Source organism: Pimephales promelas, chromosome 7 (assembly GCF_988280905.1).
Source record: "Pimephales promelas chromosome 7, fPimPro1.hap1.1, whole genome shotgun sequence".
Classification (NCBI taxonomy): Eukaryota; Metazoa; Chordata; class Actinopteri; order Cypriniformes; family Leuciscidae; genus Pimephales; species Pimephales promelas.
The window spans coordinates 24,843,549-24,863,854 of NC_142775.1; the positions used below are offsets into that span (position 1 = coordinate 24,843,549).

Below are 20,306 nucleotides of genomic sequence, written 5' to 3' on the forward strand. Positions count from 1 at the left end.
TTAAACACACATAATCACAGATGTTGTTTATACAGGGTACAATTCAGCAATGCTTTATTGTAATAATACTGTGTTTGGTTTGATTAAAGATGATGTTTCATAGACATCTCATTACTGTAAGAAACATTCACTGTTTTTCATTCTTTCAATGGCAATGAGAAATTTTAATGTCTTTCTTCAGGCACAATTTTTGCTGTATATTAAATCAATCATGGCTTACATAATGACTTGCAAAGTGAGTGTCCTGTCCTATAGCACAATATGGACATTGAGCATTTTTAAGAGGTTACTGTAAAGCCACAGTATGTGAAACGCTACAGCTGAATGATTATGGCGAGGTTAGTGTTTTTGAAAAGGACTCATTTGACTAAAATGGGACTTGGCTCATTTTAAAGTAAACCATTGTAGTTTGGGGTCAGTTTTTTTAATATATATATTTTTTGAAGGAAGTCTCTTATGCTCACAAAGGCTGCATTTATTCTATTTGTATATATTTTAAAAAGTAATTTATTTCTGATGGCAAAGCTGAAGTTGCAGCCAATCCACTCTTCAGTGTCACATGATCCTTCAGAAATTATTTGAAGATGCTGATTTGGTATTCACATATATATATATATATATATATATATATATATATATATATATATATATATATATATCAGTGTTTATAGTTGTGCTACTCAATATTTTGTGGAAACTGTGATGCATTTATTTTCAGGATTCTGTGAGCAAAGAACAGCATTTATTTTTTTATTTGTAAAATTCTAAATGTATTTACTGTCACTGTTGATTATTTAAATGTGTTCTTGCGGAATAAAAATATTCACTAAAGAAAATCTTATTGACCCCAAACTTTTGACAAGTAATGGGAGTAAAGTCTTTGTTCACCTTGAATTAAATTCCCTTATTTTTTGTCACATGATAGTCAGATTCTTTTTGTTTGTAATGGCTCTTAAAAAATGTCAAATCCTACATAAACATGATCTGATCAGTTGTTTTGATAAGAAAGTCTTATGTAAAGCTCATAATTGTTAATACAAATGTAAATAAATTCAATTTGTCTAAAAGATTCAGACAGATTCACTATTTTCATATTTTATTAAAAATCACATTAATAGCCACAAATTGGCTTAACAACATTTTTTAGTCAATAATTAGCTAGTTAATTGTAAACTCGTTTGTTAGTGTGTGTATAAGAGGCAACACATCTATAATATTTGTGTATATGTTCATCTTCATATTTATTTGTTCAGTTTGAATTTTTTTTTTTTTTTTCAGTTTGAAACAGTCATCTATTTATTTGTATGATAGTGTGAGTACAGGTTATTGGTAGTGTTGTATATCATGTTCTCAGACAGCTGTTCAGGTTTGATGTCAGTTTCTTGGCCAGCCTGTGAGGCTAATTCAAAATTTGGGGTTTTATGGAACAGCAGTTTTAGATTTATGAATCAAATAATCTGTTGTTTTACAGACTGCAATAGTTGTCCAAACCATCAATGCATACTCAAAACCTTGTGGTAGTTGTTTGGGGAATGACTTTGCAATTTACGTAGAAAACACATTGGAATAATGTTAACCACAGCCATTTTACTTTTAAATCAAGAAACTCATACAACTGCCAATTCCAAAAAGCAGAAGTGCATGTATTAGTAGCCTTAAACTAGTATGTATTTGTTCAGAAGAATGGACAATAAATTTGAAATATTTTGAATATACATTTTAGGTTGTTTTGGTTAGCCTGATTTGGTATAGAAATCATGAGCTTCTCACATCTCTGCATTATTAAGAATGAACATCACAATCTCTGTGAGGAATGATTCAGCCAATAACTCAACCGATTAACACTTGAATTTGATGGCGAGCTCCTCCAGCGTGGTCATCAGCTTCTGGTCTTCAGCTGGAGAGGACCTGGAGAAGGCCAGAGGCAGATGCGTAGAAACAGCTTTTCTGTCTGCAGATGAATCCGTTTGTGGAAGAGAGGGCAACGATCAGTTACATGTTAAAGAGACCTTTAGTCTGCTATACATAAAGACATATTCAAAAGATGTGATCAGCAAACTAACATACACTTTCTGCTAAACAGTGCTGGGTGAAGTTGCTTTTAAAAGTAATCCATTTACAATATTAAGTTACTAAAAGTAACTAATTTTGTAACTTCTCATCTGGTCTAGGCTTGCTTGTTTGGTTTATACATTTTGTTGTAAATTTAAAAAATAATCCATTACTTTGCTAGTTACTTGGAAAAAGTAATCTGATTACATCACACATGTTACATGTACTTTGCCTTAACCCCAACACTGCTGCAAAATGACAAATAACTGCACACTTTATAAAGATGCTTGACCTTGGAAGAAGAGGCCACTGGGCTGCCTGCTGGCAGCATCTGACATAGCCAGCCACACCACTGTGTCAGCGCCCTGAGCTTCAGTACGGAGCTTATTCTTCATTTTCGCATGAAAATCAGGCATGGATGACTGTACCGCTGTGGACAGAACACAGATCCAAAACAATATTGTAGCGACTGAGATACACAATATCTTATTGTATAAACACGCTGCCCACCTGGGGTGTCTGCCCAGCCGGGGTGCATGGATGAGAAGTGGATTTCCTTGTGCTGAGCTGCGAATTGCTCGGTCATGATCACCTGTTGCCTCTGAGAAAGGTCACAGTTTAAGCTAATCAACTCTAGAATTTTTACTGAAAACATCAAAACAATATTTTAAATCCATTTTTTTTTTCACATACTATAAACTCAGAAATAACATGAGGACAGTGAATCAGGCTACACGATGTATAAAAGCTTACACGGTGACAACAATAAATTATGTTCAATGTAACAAAAGCAGAGTGGTGATGCTGCTGTCTTGTGGTGAATATGTTGTCTTGTGCGTTGTGCCACTATTATTTTTTATCATTGATGGACTGGATTGGTTAGCACCAAAAGTATGATGGTTTTGTAGTCTATGGACTATGGAATTAATTTTTGTAGTCTATGGACATATGAAATAAGAGTAAAAAAAAAATGCAGTGCAAAGTTTTTACTAAAGAAGTTTATAATTTAGAGTAGTACCTTGTTCTGTGCATAAACCATAGTCCCGTCAAAAGATCCTTTCTCAAACTGAAGGTCCTCTACATTCAACTTCTGAACCAGCATCCCACCAGATGACACAGTGATCTGTAATAAAACAAAATGATAATTAATCAAAATAATTATTCTAAAATAAAATAAAAACAATAATGGTAACACTTTACAATAAGGTTTCATTGTTTAACATTAGTTAACTACATTCGTTAACAAGAACTAACAATGAAAATACTTCTAAAGCATGAATGTTAATCTCAGCACTGGTGTAAGTGTAAATGTGTTTGGAAACAGAGATAAATGGTGGCACTGCCTCTGTTTGCAAACGGCGTGTTTATTACTCTACTTATTAGGACGCAGGAGAACTGATGCATTTCTTCACACTCACCACTCTTGGATTCTCTGACTTCTTCAGTGTAGGAATCAGTGCTGTCGTCAGAATATAAGTCCCTGTAAAACAAACAAGATCAGTGTGCCAACCGGTCTCTTTTATCTTATCTCTAGATTTGAAGTGGTGACCCTAAAAACATTCTCTACCATAAGGGATATCCTCCGACCTTTGTAACTCAGTACTATAAATAAGCAGTAAGAGCTCATACTGTGTGGTCCCTATTGGAAAAATGTTAAGATATGATCAATATCAGATCAGAAAAAGCATGAATTAACTTTCCTACCAAGTGTGTTTGTCGCAAAGTTTTTCTCCAGACCATCCTCAGTCAGTTCTCTCTGATTGACCATGCAACCCGCATTATTGATCTATGGCAATAAATCACATTTCAAGTACAATCACAAGTGGAGACATGATGACAATGTACAGATGGCACATGCTTTGTTGTACACTGTAAAATGGTTAGTTGTCACACCATTTTATAATAGTCATCACATTAGCAATATCCCTGTGCAGTACAGTGATTTTGCAATGCACTCGACTGCTTTAGCTTATTATGGTATGTTGATATCTCCAAATTAAAGCCATTCACCAAAGCATGTAGATTGTGTTTCTGAGAGAATCCATTGGCAAACTCCCACACTTTCCTGGGGCTGGACATGTCAACTAGGTGAACATGGACATTCTGAAACACACGAGACAAAGAGTTCATTGCTTCCATTTCAGACGCATGTGAAATAATGATTTAAAGCATTAAGTTACATTTACCTCATTTTTACTTTGCTCCACGATCTCTTTTCTTGCCTCCTCCGCACGATCTTTATTTCTGCACACCAGATGCACTGTCCCCCCTGAAGAAAAACAAAATCGTTTGAAAGAACTTTGAATTGCTGCGATTTTCAGTAGCACTACACATCATTTGCCAGTAGGAGTTACTGTTGTGTCCATTTTGTTGAAACGTCCAATTGTCATAACAAAGGTGACAGAATGTACAAGATCTTCGCTTATAAAAGAGTATGAATGAATGGCAGTCGTCTTTGTTCTCACCTCTTTTTGCGATTTCGTAGGCGGTGGCTTTCCCTATGCCACTGTTCGCTCCGGTGATGATGAACGAGCGGCCGCTCACATTCACTTCCAGATCCGCAGCGCTGAAGCGCCTCTCTGCTGCCTCATAACCGCCCCTGATGACAATAAACTGGACTTTAACTAGAGCACTGCACAAACTATCGATGGTGATATTAGGGAGAATACCGTTTAACGTTATATGTCAAAGTGATGGGCAGGCTGGCTGAGGCGAAAAAAGACAGACCGATTATGACTTACTTTGTATATTCCTGAAGACCTTTCAGGAACCAAACTGTGTTTCGGTAGAGAGACATGAGTACGACCCATAGACTGTAGAAACTTACGATATCACTCGTTTCCACTCGAAAGTGGTATCATAAACATAGACTGGTCATAAACCACGCGAACGTTAGTATTCAGAGCCCCGCCCCTGTGGCGTTTAATAACACATCACATGTTGAATGTGTTGTAACGCAGGGTTGCCAATTCCCCGGTTTTACAGCGCAATATCAAACTTGCGCGAGCGAGGTTGACATAGATTGCAAAAATTACGTTCGCCTGAAATGATTGTAAATATTTTATATTCTACTAATGATAAAAATGGTCTATTATAAGTTTTGTGAGGGAGGGACACTAGCCGACTTTGAGCCTCTGTGAGCTTCTTTATGAAAACAAAATATGTTAATGATTAATACTATAGCGATGGTAAAATTGTAGTAAAAATATCAAGTTAAAATTGTTAGCATACTAAACAGTGACTGTAAATATGTATTTTAGGAATGGGAGTGGCATGTTTTCAGTTTTTATTTTGATTGGCCTATGGAATCGTTTTGTTACGCAGACCTGGCAACCTTTGTTGTACACGCGGTATCAATACGCATGCGCACTTGCGCATATTCCTCAGAGCCTGTCTTGCCAGAGAATGTCGTACTTCATAAAACGATAAACATGTAATTTGCTCGATGAAAAAAAGTTAGCTTGTGTGCTTATTTGAAAAAGATTTCAAAACATAAATGATATACATAAATTATTAGATCCAAGTTCCACCACATAGTGGGGTTGTATTTTTTTTTAGGCCAAGTCGAGTGTTTCAACCAGTCTATGGTTTCAACCTAAGTAGCAGCTATATCTGTTATACCTACAGTAAGTGCACAGGCGCGCAACTATATATCTTGAGATATAGCAGCGTATTTTCTTCTCTCTCTCAGTGTCAGGATGGCCGAGTGGTCTAAGGCGCCAGACTCAAGGTTAAAACCTTCCATAATTAACATGGGTATTCTGGTCTCCGAATGGAGGCGTGGGTTCGAATCCCACTTCTGACAATACTTTTAATGGATACCTCCATAAAATGTATTTTAAATTGATTTACATACTTAGAATGAAGCAAGTAAGCATAAATACAAAATTAACTTGTGGTTTAAACTATAACATTTAATAAAAAAATATTTTTATATCATTAAATTAATCAGCATTCAAGACCGAACAACAAAAAAACTGTTAATATATTTTCTTTTAAAATATATAATTTAATTATATCCAAATGTGCTTTAATCATGATTTTTCATATGATAATTTTATGAAGGTAAAATGTGCAAGAGAAGATTTGTAAAGGTGTAGCCTAAATCGCAGAGTGCACTGAAAAAAGGGAGACTGGTCTGTTAAATTTATCAAATTATATTTAGTATATTTTACTAAAGGGTGTTATGTTCTTAAGTAAAACGTGATAGCATTGTGTAGACTGCACATTAAGAAACATATTTGTAGCATTTAACTGTTATTCCAAGAGTAATTCATGTATTTTGAAGCTGCAGCTTCATGCTAATGCAAAATGAATAAGATCTTTTTCGTTCATTCATTATTCTATTTCGGAATGAAAGATGAAATTTAAAAAAGGGTAGCAATTGTTTGTTTTTTTTTAAAGAAGAAAAAAACAGAAATGCATGTATTTTGTTTTCCAAAATTGTTGTTATCAGTATATGAGAGTTTTCTTTCGTTTTGAATTGTTATTTTTAGAAGTAAACATTTTAGATTTCTCAGGTCTGTGAGGCATGCTACCTTATGCCGAGTTTTGGTTAATTTATGAGACAAGCTCCAGTTCACGTGCCAGCACTTGCTGATTATCTATCTGCTATTAGCCTACTTCTTATTTCTTAAATCCGGGCAATTGTTGTAAGTTGTTAATGTTCTTTTTCTAAATTAACCCTTTATATTTAATTTATTTGGATGTATCGTCATCATGAGAACCTGTTATATTGAGTAAAAAGAATCATTTAGTCATAGTTTTGTTGTAGTCGTATAGCCGTCTTTGAGTCTATTGGGATGTTTAGACGTTTATTAGATGTTTACTGACAGCCCAAATTTAGCCTAGTTTTAGCCTAGACGTCTGGGCTGTGTTTAGGCGGCTATTAGACGTTTTAGACGCAAAATTGCTTGCTGGGTTAGGCTATATGCACTGCAAACGCAGTATATGTGAAAGAAGCGCTATTAGCGCGTGCTGCTCCTGCACCGCATATCCACCGCAACTCGCACCACCACTGCAAACGGAGTATGTGTGAAACGGGCGTATACAATTACACAAATAATCCACTTCCAATCCAGGTCACAGTGTTATCAGTGTCACAGTAATGCTCTTGTATTGAATTGCAATGGCTTCGAAGCTCCTCGAGATGGCACAAGACAAGGTTTATTCAACTATTGGGTTCTTGGAAAAAACACAAGACATTGCATGAAAGCCAAATGTAGCCTACAACAACGACTTAAGTTTAATTTATAACAATTATTTAAAACCTTGATGGGGACACTATTTTGAAATCTTGAAAAATTAAATAGGCCTATGTTTTGGCTATTCACGTGTGAAACGGAAACACTTTACATAAGATCATTTAGTTAATTAACTAGCCTACTACAACAGCAGCCTTGGCTATTTAATAATTAATGAAAATACTAGAGTTTATGTTAGCTCAGGTCCAAATTTTAATTAAAAAATATATGGCCTAAATGGAGAAATTATCATTATAACTTAATAAACGCGTTTCATTAATATTTAGGCTATGGTGGCGTTAATTTCCACTACTAGGCATATAAATGTTTATTAAAAGTCATTGTTTTCCTAAATGTTTGGTGTAAGAATATACACAAATAAATAAATCAAAAAGTGCACATATAAAGATGGAATGTTTTAATTAAAGAGACAATAAAAAGTTTAAGCTATCTGTCATTTAAACTAATATGTTTCTTGTTCTGTTGTTGTTGCTAATTTCTTAATAATGTGCCTTATATTTCAGTATATAAATCTCGACCGTGCACACTTTATCAGCTAATGATGTGTCTCTTCGAACAGACAACTTTACATTTTCAATCGTTTTGGTTTCGAGGCAGATCCTGTTTGTCAACTTTACTACATGAACGAGTTTGTAGCCTACTTTTTCTCTCACACAGAGAAAAGGGTGGAATTTAGGCGTGTCTACTTATTGGCCATGCCAGGTAAAAAACCCAATGGATGGGAAACACGGAAGTTCACAAAAAAAAAAAAAAAAAAAAAACTGACAGAGAGCCTCCACAATCTCAGTTGGTGAACGAGACGGTCACCTGTGATGATGCTGAGCGCATCTCGGTAAATTTTCTGTTTACAAACTGCATCTGATGGTTGGATTTGGTTTCAAACAGCCTGTAAAACGTTTGTTTAGCGATCGATCGACAGTCGATGATGTGAATTCAAACGCTCGCTACTTGTTTAAATAAGAATCAGGCTCCATATCAGTCACAATGAGTGCTCCAGTCACTGAGGGTCAAGAGCCCTCCACCTCTGATGGAGATCCACAGGGACTCAGTGTAAAGGATGTCAATCAGATGATCATGGAGTTCATGATGTTCATGATAAAGGCGATTATCCTGTGCTATCCCGTGTACCTGACCGGCTCGCTTGGACTCAGCATTAGTTGGATTCTTCTGAGCATTCTGATGTGGACAATGTGGAGAAACAACCGCAGGTGGAAAGATCGGAGGATCGATACAGCCATTGACTTTTTGGAAAACGAGAAGGACGTGATCAACACTGAACTCAAGTCCATGAACATGCCAGCTTGGGTGCGTGGTCTTCTTGACTTTTTTAATAACATGTCCTGGGATAATTCTAATTTTAAGTGCAGCCTGCAAAATATACATTTGTAAGTTGATTCTGAAGATGCAAACTAATGCTGGTGGGTAAATACTGTACTGTATTTGTGTATTAGCCTACTGCTTATATCCAAACAAAACTGGATGGTATTAAACTGTCAAAGGTGTGGCTTCTTGTTGTGTTGCTTTGGGAACATCACAAACAAAGATGTCAGCTTGAGCTTTTTAATTAAAATACCAAGCCCTTCATACTTTAAAACAAGAATCTGACACACCCTTTAATATGGTACTAAAGTTGAAATAAATAAATACACAAAATTGGTTAGGTGTAAAACCATTTTAGTGGACCTGTACAGTTTCAAATTAGTCTTTACATTTGCTACTCCAGTCTAATCTTAAAGAAAAGGAGATGTGAGGTTGTCAAATATCTAAAGAATGTTTGTGACACCATAAATCAATTAAGACAAAATTTTTATTTTGGGATCTCATTCTCTGTAAAAAAAAGTAACCCGTCTCAGGTTGTCAGGCTGCTCTCTAAAATAAGAGTGTGAAATAACACACCCGATCTTTACCGTAGATTTTGATATGAAAAGATTACAAAGGCACACATATCCATGATACCATAAAATAAAATAAAAAATGCCTGACTAAAAAACTGGTGTTTTCTATTTAAATAGCCCATCTGAACATCATAAAGTTATTAATGAATATTGATCCTTTCACAATATATATATATATATATATATATATATATATATATATATTTCAGAGGCATTCAAACTTATTTAGGAATTAATCTAAAAACTGAAAGAAAAACAGAATTAAAGGGAATTAGTTTAATATGGTGAAAATGAATTCATATTTAAACAACTTGATCTTGAAACTAAAAGTGTCCAATTATTGTATTCGTATTCTTTGCCCTGATAGATTGATTTTGCAGATGTTGAGAAGGCTGCTTGGATTAACAAGGTAAGATTTCTGCCGTAGAAGTTATTTGCCCTTGACATATTTTTGCAGACCTCATAAATGTGTCTGCATGTGGGAGTTTAGACTTTCGATATTTCTACCTTAAATGCGTGTCTCTAAATGTGCTTGTTTGTTGTAGATTCTCCAGCAGGCATGGCCATTTTTTGGCATGTACATGGAGAAGCTTCTCATTGAAAACATTCAGCCGGCCGTAAGATCATCCAGCACCCATTTGAAGACCTTCAGCTTTACTAAAGTTCACATGGGACAGAAGGTACTATTCCACAATCTGGCGCTGTGTGCTTAACTACGATTAGACCGTGATAGCCCTCTACTATAACTATTTCAGCGATCAAATATAGAGTTTACAAGGGTGTATTTGCATTTCAGGCTCCAACTGTTACTGGAGTACGAGTGTACACACATGAGCTGGAAACAAGAGAGGTCATCCTTGACTTCAACATTGTGTAAGCTTTGCTTGCCCATATGACTGCTATAATGTGTGGTTTTATCACTACAGTCCATCACTTTCTGAAATGTTTTAAGACTCTCTTTTTCTTTCATCCACTGTAGTTACGATGCTGATGTGGACATTGATGCAGATGTTAAACCAGCCATCAAAGTTGGAGTCAAAGGGCTTCAGGTTAGTGATGGAATGTAATGAATGTTAAAACAAAAACTTTTTAAATAGTTTAATAGTAATCGATAGGCATTTTTTTTTTTTTTAATTTTGATGTTCAAATGTTGACTTTGAGTCAGATGAGGTCACATATTTGATATACACTACTATTGAAATGTTTTTGTTTTTTTCTTATCTTTTTCTGGTCTCTTATTTTTAACAAGGCTGCATTTTTTTGTAATCAAAAATACAGTAGAACAGTAATATTGCTAAATATTATTACATTAAAAAAAATGTTAAAATGTAATTTATTCCTGTGAGGCAAAGCTGAATTTTCAGCATCATTACTCCAGTCTTCAGTGTCACACAATCCTTCAGAAATCATTCTAATATGCTGATTTGATGCTTAAGTAACATTTACTATTATTATCATCATCAATGATGAAAACAGTTGTGCTGCTCAATATCTTTGAGGAAACTGTAATAAATATTTCTCAGATTAAAGTATAGAAAGTTCAAAAGAACAGCATTTATTTAAAATAGAAATGTATTGTGACATTATACATGTATTTACTGTCACTTTTGATCGATCAAAAGATGATAAATGTATCCTTGCTGAATAAAAGTTTTAATGTACTTAAAAAAAAAAAATCATACTGACAAAAAACTTTTGAATAATAGTGGACAGGAGGTTTTTTTTTGAGCTCATCTTGCAGAACCCTCAGCCACAATGTACCAAAAAATTTATTATCTGTGTCCATATGTTTGTTTTTCATCATTTGAGAGTATTTACAGTTAATGTATACAAGTTTTTAATAACTATGAATGTTTATTTTTTTCCTTCAGCTTCAGGGAATGCTACGTGTAATTCTCGAGCCTCTGATTGGCCAGGCACCCCTTGTAGGTGGAGTCACCATGTTTTTCATTCGCCGACCCGTGAGTATGGATATTGCAAGCAATTGGCATGTTCAAAGTAAAAAAAAAAAAAAATGTGTCATGAGTTGATTAGCGAAACATGAACATTTTAAATTACATTTCCAGGCTCTGCAAGTCAATTGGACTGGAATGACTAACCTTTTGGATGGTCCAGGGCTAAGGTACGTTCACAGATATTAATAGTTTTGCTTGTCACTCAATAATATGTGTGTAGCTCCTTAAAATGTTAAAATGACCATGTCCATTTGTTGTATTTATGAAATCTGTCAGAATAATGGGATTTTTTCTTTTTGTAGTTAGATACATGTTATCTTAGACGTATTAAATTATAATTATTGCATTATTTCATAACTAAAGCACTTTGTGCTTTTAATTGTGTGTATACTTTGTGTTATCAAGCAGTCAGCCCTGTAATAAGCATGAGCAACTTGATCACATTAAAGCTGGAGTGGCTTAACAAACAATGAAAAAAAAAAAAAAAAAAAAAAAAAAGCAGTAAACAAGTTGGCCACCTACACTCATCCTCAAAACTGCTTCAGGACATGGAATGTTGTCATGCAAGTTTATATATAGACGACTGTGTATAGCCTGAAAGCCTCCAGTGTGTGGAGGGATAAATAGGACAGGTAGTAATGATAAGGATTAAAGGTGTCCTTTTTTTTTTTTTGGGCTATAAGACTATTGCAGTCTGAGTAATCCAGCCACATTTAATTGATATGCAACGTGATATAAAGTCTTCCTCAACAACATTTAAATCGGAATCTCTATTTACTCTTTAGTCATATGTCAGAATCAGCCATTGTGGACATCATCGCCTCTCTCATGGTTCTGCCCAATCGGATGTGCATCCCTTTGATTGACCAAGTCAAGGTCGACCAAATGAAGTTTCCTCTTCCTCGGGTAAGACTGGCAATGATTGGTTCCCATTACCAAAATCAGTCAAAAAGCTTTTGTGTGTGTTTAAAACTGGAGAATAAGTTACACCATGTGAACATCTTTAGGGTGTTGTACGGGTCCATGTTTTAGAGGCTCGGAATCTTGTAGCAAAGGACACACACATGATGGGACTAGTAAAGGGCAAGTCAGATCCATATACTGTGCTAAGGGTTGGGAACAAGCAATTCAAAACAAAGACCATCAAAGAAAATTTGAATCCACGCTGGAATGATGTTTATGAGGTAATTATTATTATTTTAAAACTGAATCTAATAACGCATATTATTTAACCATTCAAAATATGTATTGGTCCATCTTGGCTAATTTTATTTTATTTTTACATGGTTTTTAAGGGGAAGATGGATGTATTTTTCTCAGTCCTGTTACCAAAACTTGTGTCTTTTAAAAAGAATATTTAAAAATTTGTCAATAATTCCTTTTTTTTAGTATCAAAGAGATGTTTGTTTTAAATAAATTTTTAACTGTGCCGTTCTAAATTTTTTTTTTGTTCCTATTAAAGGCTACTCAAGCCTCAAGTTTATTATTGTTTTTAATAATGCAATTTGTTAAACAATTGGATTAATGATAGACTAAACATAATTAAAGAAATTGAGCTTTAACATTATTTTATATATATATATATATATATATATATATATATATATATATATATTACTATTAACATTGGGTAACAAAGGCCTATAAATCAGTTAAAATAAATCATGTTTCTATTTAAATCTAGTGTTTTGATCAGGTTTCTGTAAGGTTTTGTTTTGTTAAAAAATGTAGCAGAAATGGGATATGGAGGAACACAACAATGAAAAGAAAAAGATTTCCAATGGATATTAATCATATTTTATGTTAAAATTTAGCATTAAAGTTTACATTTTCTGTTAGATTAAAGTGCAGGACACTTAATGATAAAATGTACCTTAGAGTTCTTTTTTATGCATATTTGTACACATAATGTCCTGGGAACAGAAATGGAACCCACAAGTCATTTCAGATAGTCAATGTGAAGATCTCATTAATATTTGATTTCAATAGTTTGTCATTCATGAAGCTCCTGGACAGGAGTTGGAAGTGGAACTTTATGACGAAGACACAGACGCTGATGACTTTTTGGGCAGGTAATGATGATTATGCTCCTATGAGATGCTCATAGTCATTATTTTACCCATTTTATGTGATAGAGTGTGAGATGTTGGATTGTCTGCTACAGGTTCAGTTTGGATTGCGGAGATGTGAGAAAAGACAGAGAGATAGACAAGGTGAGCTTTAGAAAGATAGAATCAATGCTCTTTTAATGATAGTTGATTGGAATGAGAGAAAAAAAAAATATATATATATATACTTCTCTGAACATTGACAAAAAAGTATTAAAATATAACATGATGTACTGTAATCAGGTTTTTTTTTTTTTTTGTTCACTAAGTTGTGACTTTGATTTGCAGTGGTACACTCTGGAGGATACTGAGACTGGCGAGATACATTTGAAATTGCAGTGGTTTTCCTTGCTCACAAACCCCGAACTGCTGAAAGAGGTAAGCTTGTATTTATTGCATTTATTATAGTTACCTTAGTTACCTGTATTGATTTAGATACTGCGGCAGATAGTTGAAAAATATGTGCCATGATTTAAGTAGTGTGTTTAACAAAATATGTGTTATGTGAATATCTAAAGAATCAAACTGTGTCGGGTCACATTTAAGTTTCTTTTCATATATGTTTTCTTTTAATTTGTTTATTTTCACCGTTCAGACCAGTGATGGGCTCGCTTGCGCCATGCTGGCAGTATATCTAGATAGTGCCTCCAATCTGCCTGTGAGTATACTTGTACAATGAGAGCAGTTTTAAAAGACTGCCAGCCTATTATAACACAGCACTTGAAAACAATTGTAATTAGGTTTCCATTTTCTTTGACTTCAGAAAGAACAACATGAATTTACTCATAATGAGAAGCATGGAAAACAACCCAAAGTGGCCCGGGTAAGAAATTGCCTCAACTCCTTTATTATACACAGTTTGCAGTCATTTCTTCAAAAAACTTCATTTCATCCACTATTGTCCCTGACTTTATGGGGGAAGAATCTACTTTTGAGCTTCTCAGAATCAATCCAGCTTACATGGGTAAATTAACAAACTTTCCAGGTAGGATTAATGCAATAATAAAAATGTTGTCATCACTTACTCACCCTTGTGCTGTTACAAACCTGTGTTGTTATTTCAGTAGAAGACAAATAGAGTTAAAAAAATGCAATTATGGTTTATGTCCATCTCCAAAAAGGCCTCATTAAAAACTATAAAAATATCAAGCTTCTGAAGCCAAACAAGGAACAAACTGAAATTTCAAACTGAACTAAAATTCACTGTTAATAAATGGATGTGAGTAAATGATAATAAAATTTTCTATTATTTTAAGCCTTTCTGAAAAGTTTGTCTAGGCTTACTCATGAACAAGGTGATTTTTTTCCCCCTTTTACTGTTGGTAGGTCAAAATGCTAGATATCTAGGAATTTGGCTCTTATTCCTTCTCATGTGTTTGGAATGCAGCCTCCTGCCATGTTGTACTGAATAGAGAGCATTCCAAAGATTATATCATACCATTTTAACTGTGAGCATGATAAAGTCAAGGCGCAGGTTTTCATTTCTGTTTCTGCTTCTGCTTCTTTCGGCTTGTAACGACCTGTTCATCTAGTTTCTACCAGTGGCAGCTATGAAAATGATCACGTTAACCACATATACACATCATGCAAATCAAAATGTGAAACATTAGGACTTTTCATGATGCGAGTTCAGTGAATTACAAACCTATTTTGACATTTGGCCAGACATCTGCTGGTCAAGTCATTTTCCTGAACACATTCTCTGAATTATATATATATATATATATATATATATATATATATTTGTATATATATAACATGTATATATATATATATATATATATATATATATATATATATATATGTGTTTTTAATTTTTTAATTTTTTTTTTGTAGATGCCAGAACTGGTTTTGGCTTGATGTGGTTTTTAATTTAAACTTGATAATCATCCATAAGCATTTTTTTTTTGTCGCACTATCAACATTTTTTACACTGATAAGCATAATTGTTTGTCTATAACTTGACTTAGTCACTCCCTGACTTAAATGGAAATCTGTGCTAGATTTGTAAAAAAAAAAAAAAAAAATCACATACAACTGGGAAGTTTAAGGAAAAGTCATGGAAAATCATTGATGGATTTGGGTTACTTGGAATATACATCATCAAAATGTGTATTTCCCTAAGTAAGCTTTATTTACAACTGTGTCCATTTTTAATTTCAGCTCACCAGAAGAACTAATGATCCTAACTCATACGTGGAGTTTTCCATTAATCAGCAAAGTCAAAAAAGCAAGGTATTTAACTTATTTGGAATGTATAATTCTAATGCCAGTCCCCTTCAGTTTTTCCTTTTTTTTAACATTGTGTATCAGATATTTAGAAGCTGCAGTGTTTGTATTTGTTTTGACAGATTGTGTATGCCACAAAAGACCCGACTTATGATGAATGCTTCACATTCTTTGTGCACAGTGTGAACAACCAAGTGTTGAATGTTGAGGTAAACCATGTCTTAAAATAATCAATTTTACAATTTTTCTTGTTCTTCAATACAAAAGGCTTGATAAATATAACAAAAATCAGGTATTGATTTCATTATTATATAATATATTGAAAATAAAATCTATAATTTTGATGTGACCTCAGGTAAAGGAACATGAGAAGAAATCCTCATTGGGCAAACTCACTCTGCCATTGGTCCGGCTGCTCAATATTTCTGACATGACAATGGACCAGCGTTTTCAGCTTGAGCGCTCTGGAGCCAATAGCCAGATCAAGATGAAAGCTGTTCTCAGGGTGAGCGATTGAACTAAAGCAGATTTTATTTATTTTTTAATTTAGAAGCTCAAACACAGCACTAAAACTTAAAATCAAATGTTTAAAATGTATTATTAATTTATAATTTATTATATTGGTTACACTTAACAGTAAGGTTAAATATGTTAACATTAAAGTATTAGTTATCACAAACAAAGATGGACTTTACATCATATATTAATATAGGTTAATATTACAATTTTCAACATTACAATTTGTAAAAATGACAAAATACTTATTAAAGGATATGAATAAATAAGGAACTAATAAGAATGTATTTTATATATGCATTTATTAATTATTATTGACACAAATTAATTTAAATGGTTGAATGAATTCATTTTATTTAAATTTTTGTTCAGTGGTACATGGACAAATTGAACAGGCGAAAGGGGGTCAAACACATAGTATTAGTATGGTGTTCCTATATATATATATATATATATATATATATATATATATATATATATATATATAAATGATAGAATTAACATTTTTGGTTGGAGTCTCCCTCTAAATAGGATTTGGTGTAAATATAGTTCTATTGTAGATATGTTTTATTGTGTATTAAGACATAAATTAATAATGAATATAATATTTGCTGGTAAATATAACAATGACTTAACACCTTTCGCTTCAATTAGATCCTTACGTTGGAGAAACGGGAACCAAAGGTTGTCACTCCACCAGCTCAGGATAAGGCAAAAGTCTCATCGAGCCAAACTCCCCCTGAGCCTCCAACTCCAGTTCCAGTTCAGACCATACAGAGCAACCAGAAAGAAAAAGTGCCCGTTTCATCTATCCCACTCTCCAGAACACAGACTGTTCCTGTCCCTATGCCATTTACAGTTAGCTCCTCTAATGAACTGCAAGCAGAGTATCCCCCGTACCGACGAAGAACTTTCGTGGGCACAGAGGCACTGGATTCGAACCCGTCAACCCCTGGTCAAATGCGTCGCTACGATTCCCACAGCCTGTTGTCAGAGAACTCAATAGCTTCATCTCGCTTTGATCTAACAGACACTAATGTCCCTTATCCTGAGTATGTAATATGGTGACACTTATTTTGATTAATTTTTTAGTTATATTGCGCTTAATACAATACACATATGAAGCAGTGCTATGAAGTAAACTCAGTTTAACTATAAAGCAGCACTGTGTCTATATTCAGCTCAAGTCAATTCAGTTTTGATTCAGTTTAGTTCAATAATAGTGAGAGTTAATCAAATTATGAAACAAGCTTATTTTAATCTATAAGCAAGTCTTATAGAAGACAATAATGTAATTATTTAGCTCAAGTCATTTCAGTTCAATAACCGTTCAAATGTTTTGTTCTACATAAATCTTTCCAATCTTTAAAAATTTCACCAATGAGTTTATATGTTAATTTAAAGGGCCATCTTGAATCATCAGGGCAGCTTCGGGCAGATCCAACTCACATTGCGTTATGCCACCTTAAGGAAGCGGCTCATCGTGATGGTCACCTGCTGCAAGTGAGATGCCTATGTCTCCATTTTTTATATATATACTTTTGAATTATTTTACCACACAGCTGAAAGAATCATAAAAACTATTATCTTTCTTCATGACTCCTTAGGGATCTGTTCTCCTGCAGCGAGAATGGCTCTGACACGTACGTCCGCATGTATCTCCTACCTGATCTGACGTGGAAACACCGCAAGCGCACTCCAGTTAAAAAGAAGACTGTGAACCCTGTCTTCAATGAGATGTTAGAGCCATTTTTCACTTCTTGAAAACATACTCGGTTACCAACGTAACTTCGGTTCTCTCTAAAAGAGGGAACGAGTACTGCGTGATATCTTACGCAAGGGGAAAACCTCTTTTCCACAAAATATTGAAGCCAAAAATTATCCTTAATTTTGAAATAATGTAAAACCTGTTGCGGCAGCATGCAGGCATAGGCAAGACGGCTTGCGTGCCTATTGGCTGTCCTGCAGCAACAGCAGCAGCAGCCTATCGAGAGAGGTCCTTGGTGAAGGGCACTTCGCGGCCACTATGTCACCTCATGGCCTGGGCCTATAAATATAGTTAGATGACCTGATTTTTGTATCGCCAAAGCGAACCAGAGTGTGTTGCAGGTCTGGCAAAGATATGCAGGATTCTTTCCCTCTTCTAGAAAGAACCGAGGTTACGTTCTCTTACAAAAGGTTCTCTCGTACTGCATAAAATCTTACTCTTGAGGAACACGGTGTAAAACGCCCATGCCCAGGGCTCATATAGTGCATAATCACCAGGGACTCACAAAGAGTATGAGAAGAGAGGCTAGAAGTGTCATTCCCACTAAGTTAGCGTCCTAAGGGAGATAATCCCATCAACAGTGTTCCACAAAGTCAGGGTGAAAATGTTTGGCCTGAAATGGGTAAAAGTATGGGTCTTACATTTGCCCATGGAGTTATTTTATCGATCAGTGAGCGGTGGCCAAGCGGTTTTAGTATTGTGAGCCGAAGCAACGGGGCATACAATAATGATTTTTAGACTGAAAGTAGTTTAGCCTGTAAGGCGGGAACCTCTTGGTTAAAAAACCTTATAAATGTAGACGAGGAGGCCCAGCCTGCCGCCATACAGATATCCTGCAAGGTAATCCCGCTAGACCAAGCCCACGATGAGGCCATGCCTCGGGCACAGAGCTCGCCCAATCCTCACTGTCCGACGCCAGGATAGAGCAGCTGGCCTCGTCTTCAAATGGAGCTATCTCGTCGTCAATAATGGCGGAAGCAGAGCGCTGTCTGTTGGTGAGCGACTCGAGTGAAGCTGGCGGGTAAACCGGCGAGCTTTCACGGTCTGGAGAAGGCTCAGGGACCCGCTGAATATGGCGCTTTTCACGGCGCGGCACCCCATTGGATCTGACGTCACCAAGGGCCTCTCTTTATAGGCTGCTGCAGAAACCGCAGGACAGCCAATAGGCACGCGAGCCGTCTTGCCTATGTGTGCATGCTACCACAAAGTGTTTTACATTAATTCAAAATTAAGAATAATTTTTTGTCTTCAATATCTCGTGGAAAAGAGGTTTTGCCCCTTTTTATTATATTGCGCAGTACGAGAGATTCTCTTGTAAGAGAACCAAGTATTTTCATTTTTTTAAAAAGATCTATAAAATAACTCTTCATTTCAGATTTGAGTTTTCCGTGTCACCGGAGGAAGCAAGAACCAGAAAGTTGGATGTTGCAGTAAAAAACAATAAAATGCTTCACAAAAGAGAGCGGAAGGAGATTGGAATGGTAAGTAGATGAAGAACGTGGATTGACATGAATACATGAGGCAGTGATAGACTAAAAGCATTATCAGGATGTTGACATTAAAAATGTTATTTATATTTTTCAAAAGGTTTTGATTGATATGTCTGAAATAGATCTGATCAAGGGCTCCACCGAATGGTAAGGACAGGAAATGTGGTCAAGGAAATTTGTTTATTTGTTTATACAATTTGGCATTACCTTTTACCCCACTGCATTTTTTTTTTTACTAATACGGCATACAAATGGTTTGTGTTTATGTATAACTTTTTCTCTCAAACAGGTACGAACTCTCTCTCCCCGGGCTAAAGAAGACAAACTAGCAAAACAGAGGTCAACTAGTAGCAAAATAACTTAGAAAATGTATTATTAATCTTGTAATTTTATCTTTTAACCATTACTGAGAGCTACCCAGATGAGACAGACTGAGCACTTTAACACTGACTTTAAAGGTGATTTGAATACATTATTCCAAATTCTACACAAAATTTCCTCTTCATTGCTTATGTTGACCATTATGCCATACTGTAGGATACAATTTTATACGTTATCTATTTTCACATTTATACTTTGAGTTTTATGCATTTGCAGTCTTTTTATGTGATACAGTGATTCTTGAAATGACTTTCAGTCTTTTCTATTTTTATGTCCATGTCTTCAAAACAGGTTTATATATATATATATATATATATATATATATATATATAAATTTCAGTATGAACTCATGAAATGGTAGGACAACTTTTGGAATTCCTTAATATAGAGACAAATATGATATAAAAACATCTCAAAGTATGAAGTATTATTTTTGGTTGTTACAATGGAATTCTGGATTCCCAAGATCTATTTTTCCAGCAATATCTTTCTGGACTAATAAAAAATAGAAGTGTATTGATTTATTGTTATATTTGTAAGTAAGATGTGGAATAGCACGTGGATTGTGTTTATAGACTTTTTTGAATGTCAAAGATATCAGTTGTATAAGGGTGTAATACATTGCAATAAAACAATTAGTTTTGTTTA

General features: G+C 34.8%; 2 protein-coding genes and 1 non-coding gene across 3 annotated transcripts; 2 read left to right on the plus strand and 1 right to left on the minus strand.

Annotated features, from left to right (window-relative positions):
- Positions 1-1,567: 1,567 nt before the first annotated feature.
- dhrs12 (dehydrogenase/reductase 12) lies at positions 1,568-4,980 on the minus strand. The gene is made up of 10 exons (XM_039655539.2): positions 4,794-4,980; positions 4,518-4,651; positions 4,239-4,321; positions 4,063-4,155; positions 3,757-3,838; positions 3,471-3,532; positions 3,071-3,175; positions 2,563-2,653; positions 2,345-2,482; positions 1,568-1,951 (listed from the first exon to the last, which is right to left on the minus strand). Exons 1-10 carry the CDS (start codon positions 4,847-4,849, stop codon positions 1,839-1,841), a joined length of 957 nt encoding a protein of 318 aa, XP_039511473.1. The 5' UTR covers positions 4,850-4,980; the 3' UTR covers positions 1,568-1,838.
- Positions 4,981-5,744: 764 nt separating this feature from the next.
- Positions 5,745-5,857, plus strand: trnal-caa (transfer RNA leucine (anticodon CAA)). Its single transcript has 2 exons — positions 5,745-5,782; positions 5,812-5,857. It is a non-coding gene; the product is annotated as a tRNA-Leu (tRNA).
- A 2,207-nt stretch (positions 5,858-8,064) lies between these two features.
- Positions 8,065-20,305, plus strand: esyt3 (extended synaptotagmin 3). The gene is made up of 23 exons (XM_039655534.2): positions 8,065-8,621; positions 9,579-9,620; positions 9,757-9,891; positions 10,008-10,084; positions 10,191-10,260; positions 11,083-11,172; positions 11,278-11,333; positions 11,952-12,072; positions 12,174-12,350; positions 13,156-13,238; positions 13,331-13,379; positions 13,563-13,652; positions 13,870-13,932; positions 14,038-14,097; positions 15,438-15,509; positions 15,626-15,712; positions 15,859-16,008; positions 16,674-17,071; positions 17,424-17,522; positions 17,627-17,758; positions 19,163-19,268; positions 19,375-19,424; positions 19,567-20,305. Exons 1-23 carry the CDS (start codon positions 8,301-8,303, stop codon positions 19,604-19,606), a joined length of 2,568 nt encoding a protein of 855 aa, XP_039511468.2. The 5' UTR covers positions 8,065-8,300; the 3' UTR covers positions 19,607-20,305.
- The last annotated feature ends 1 nt before the right edge of the window (position 20,306 follows it).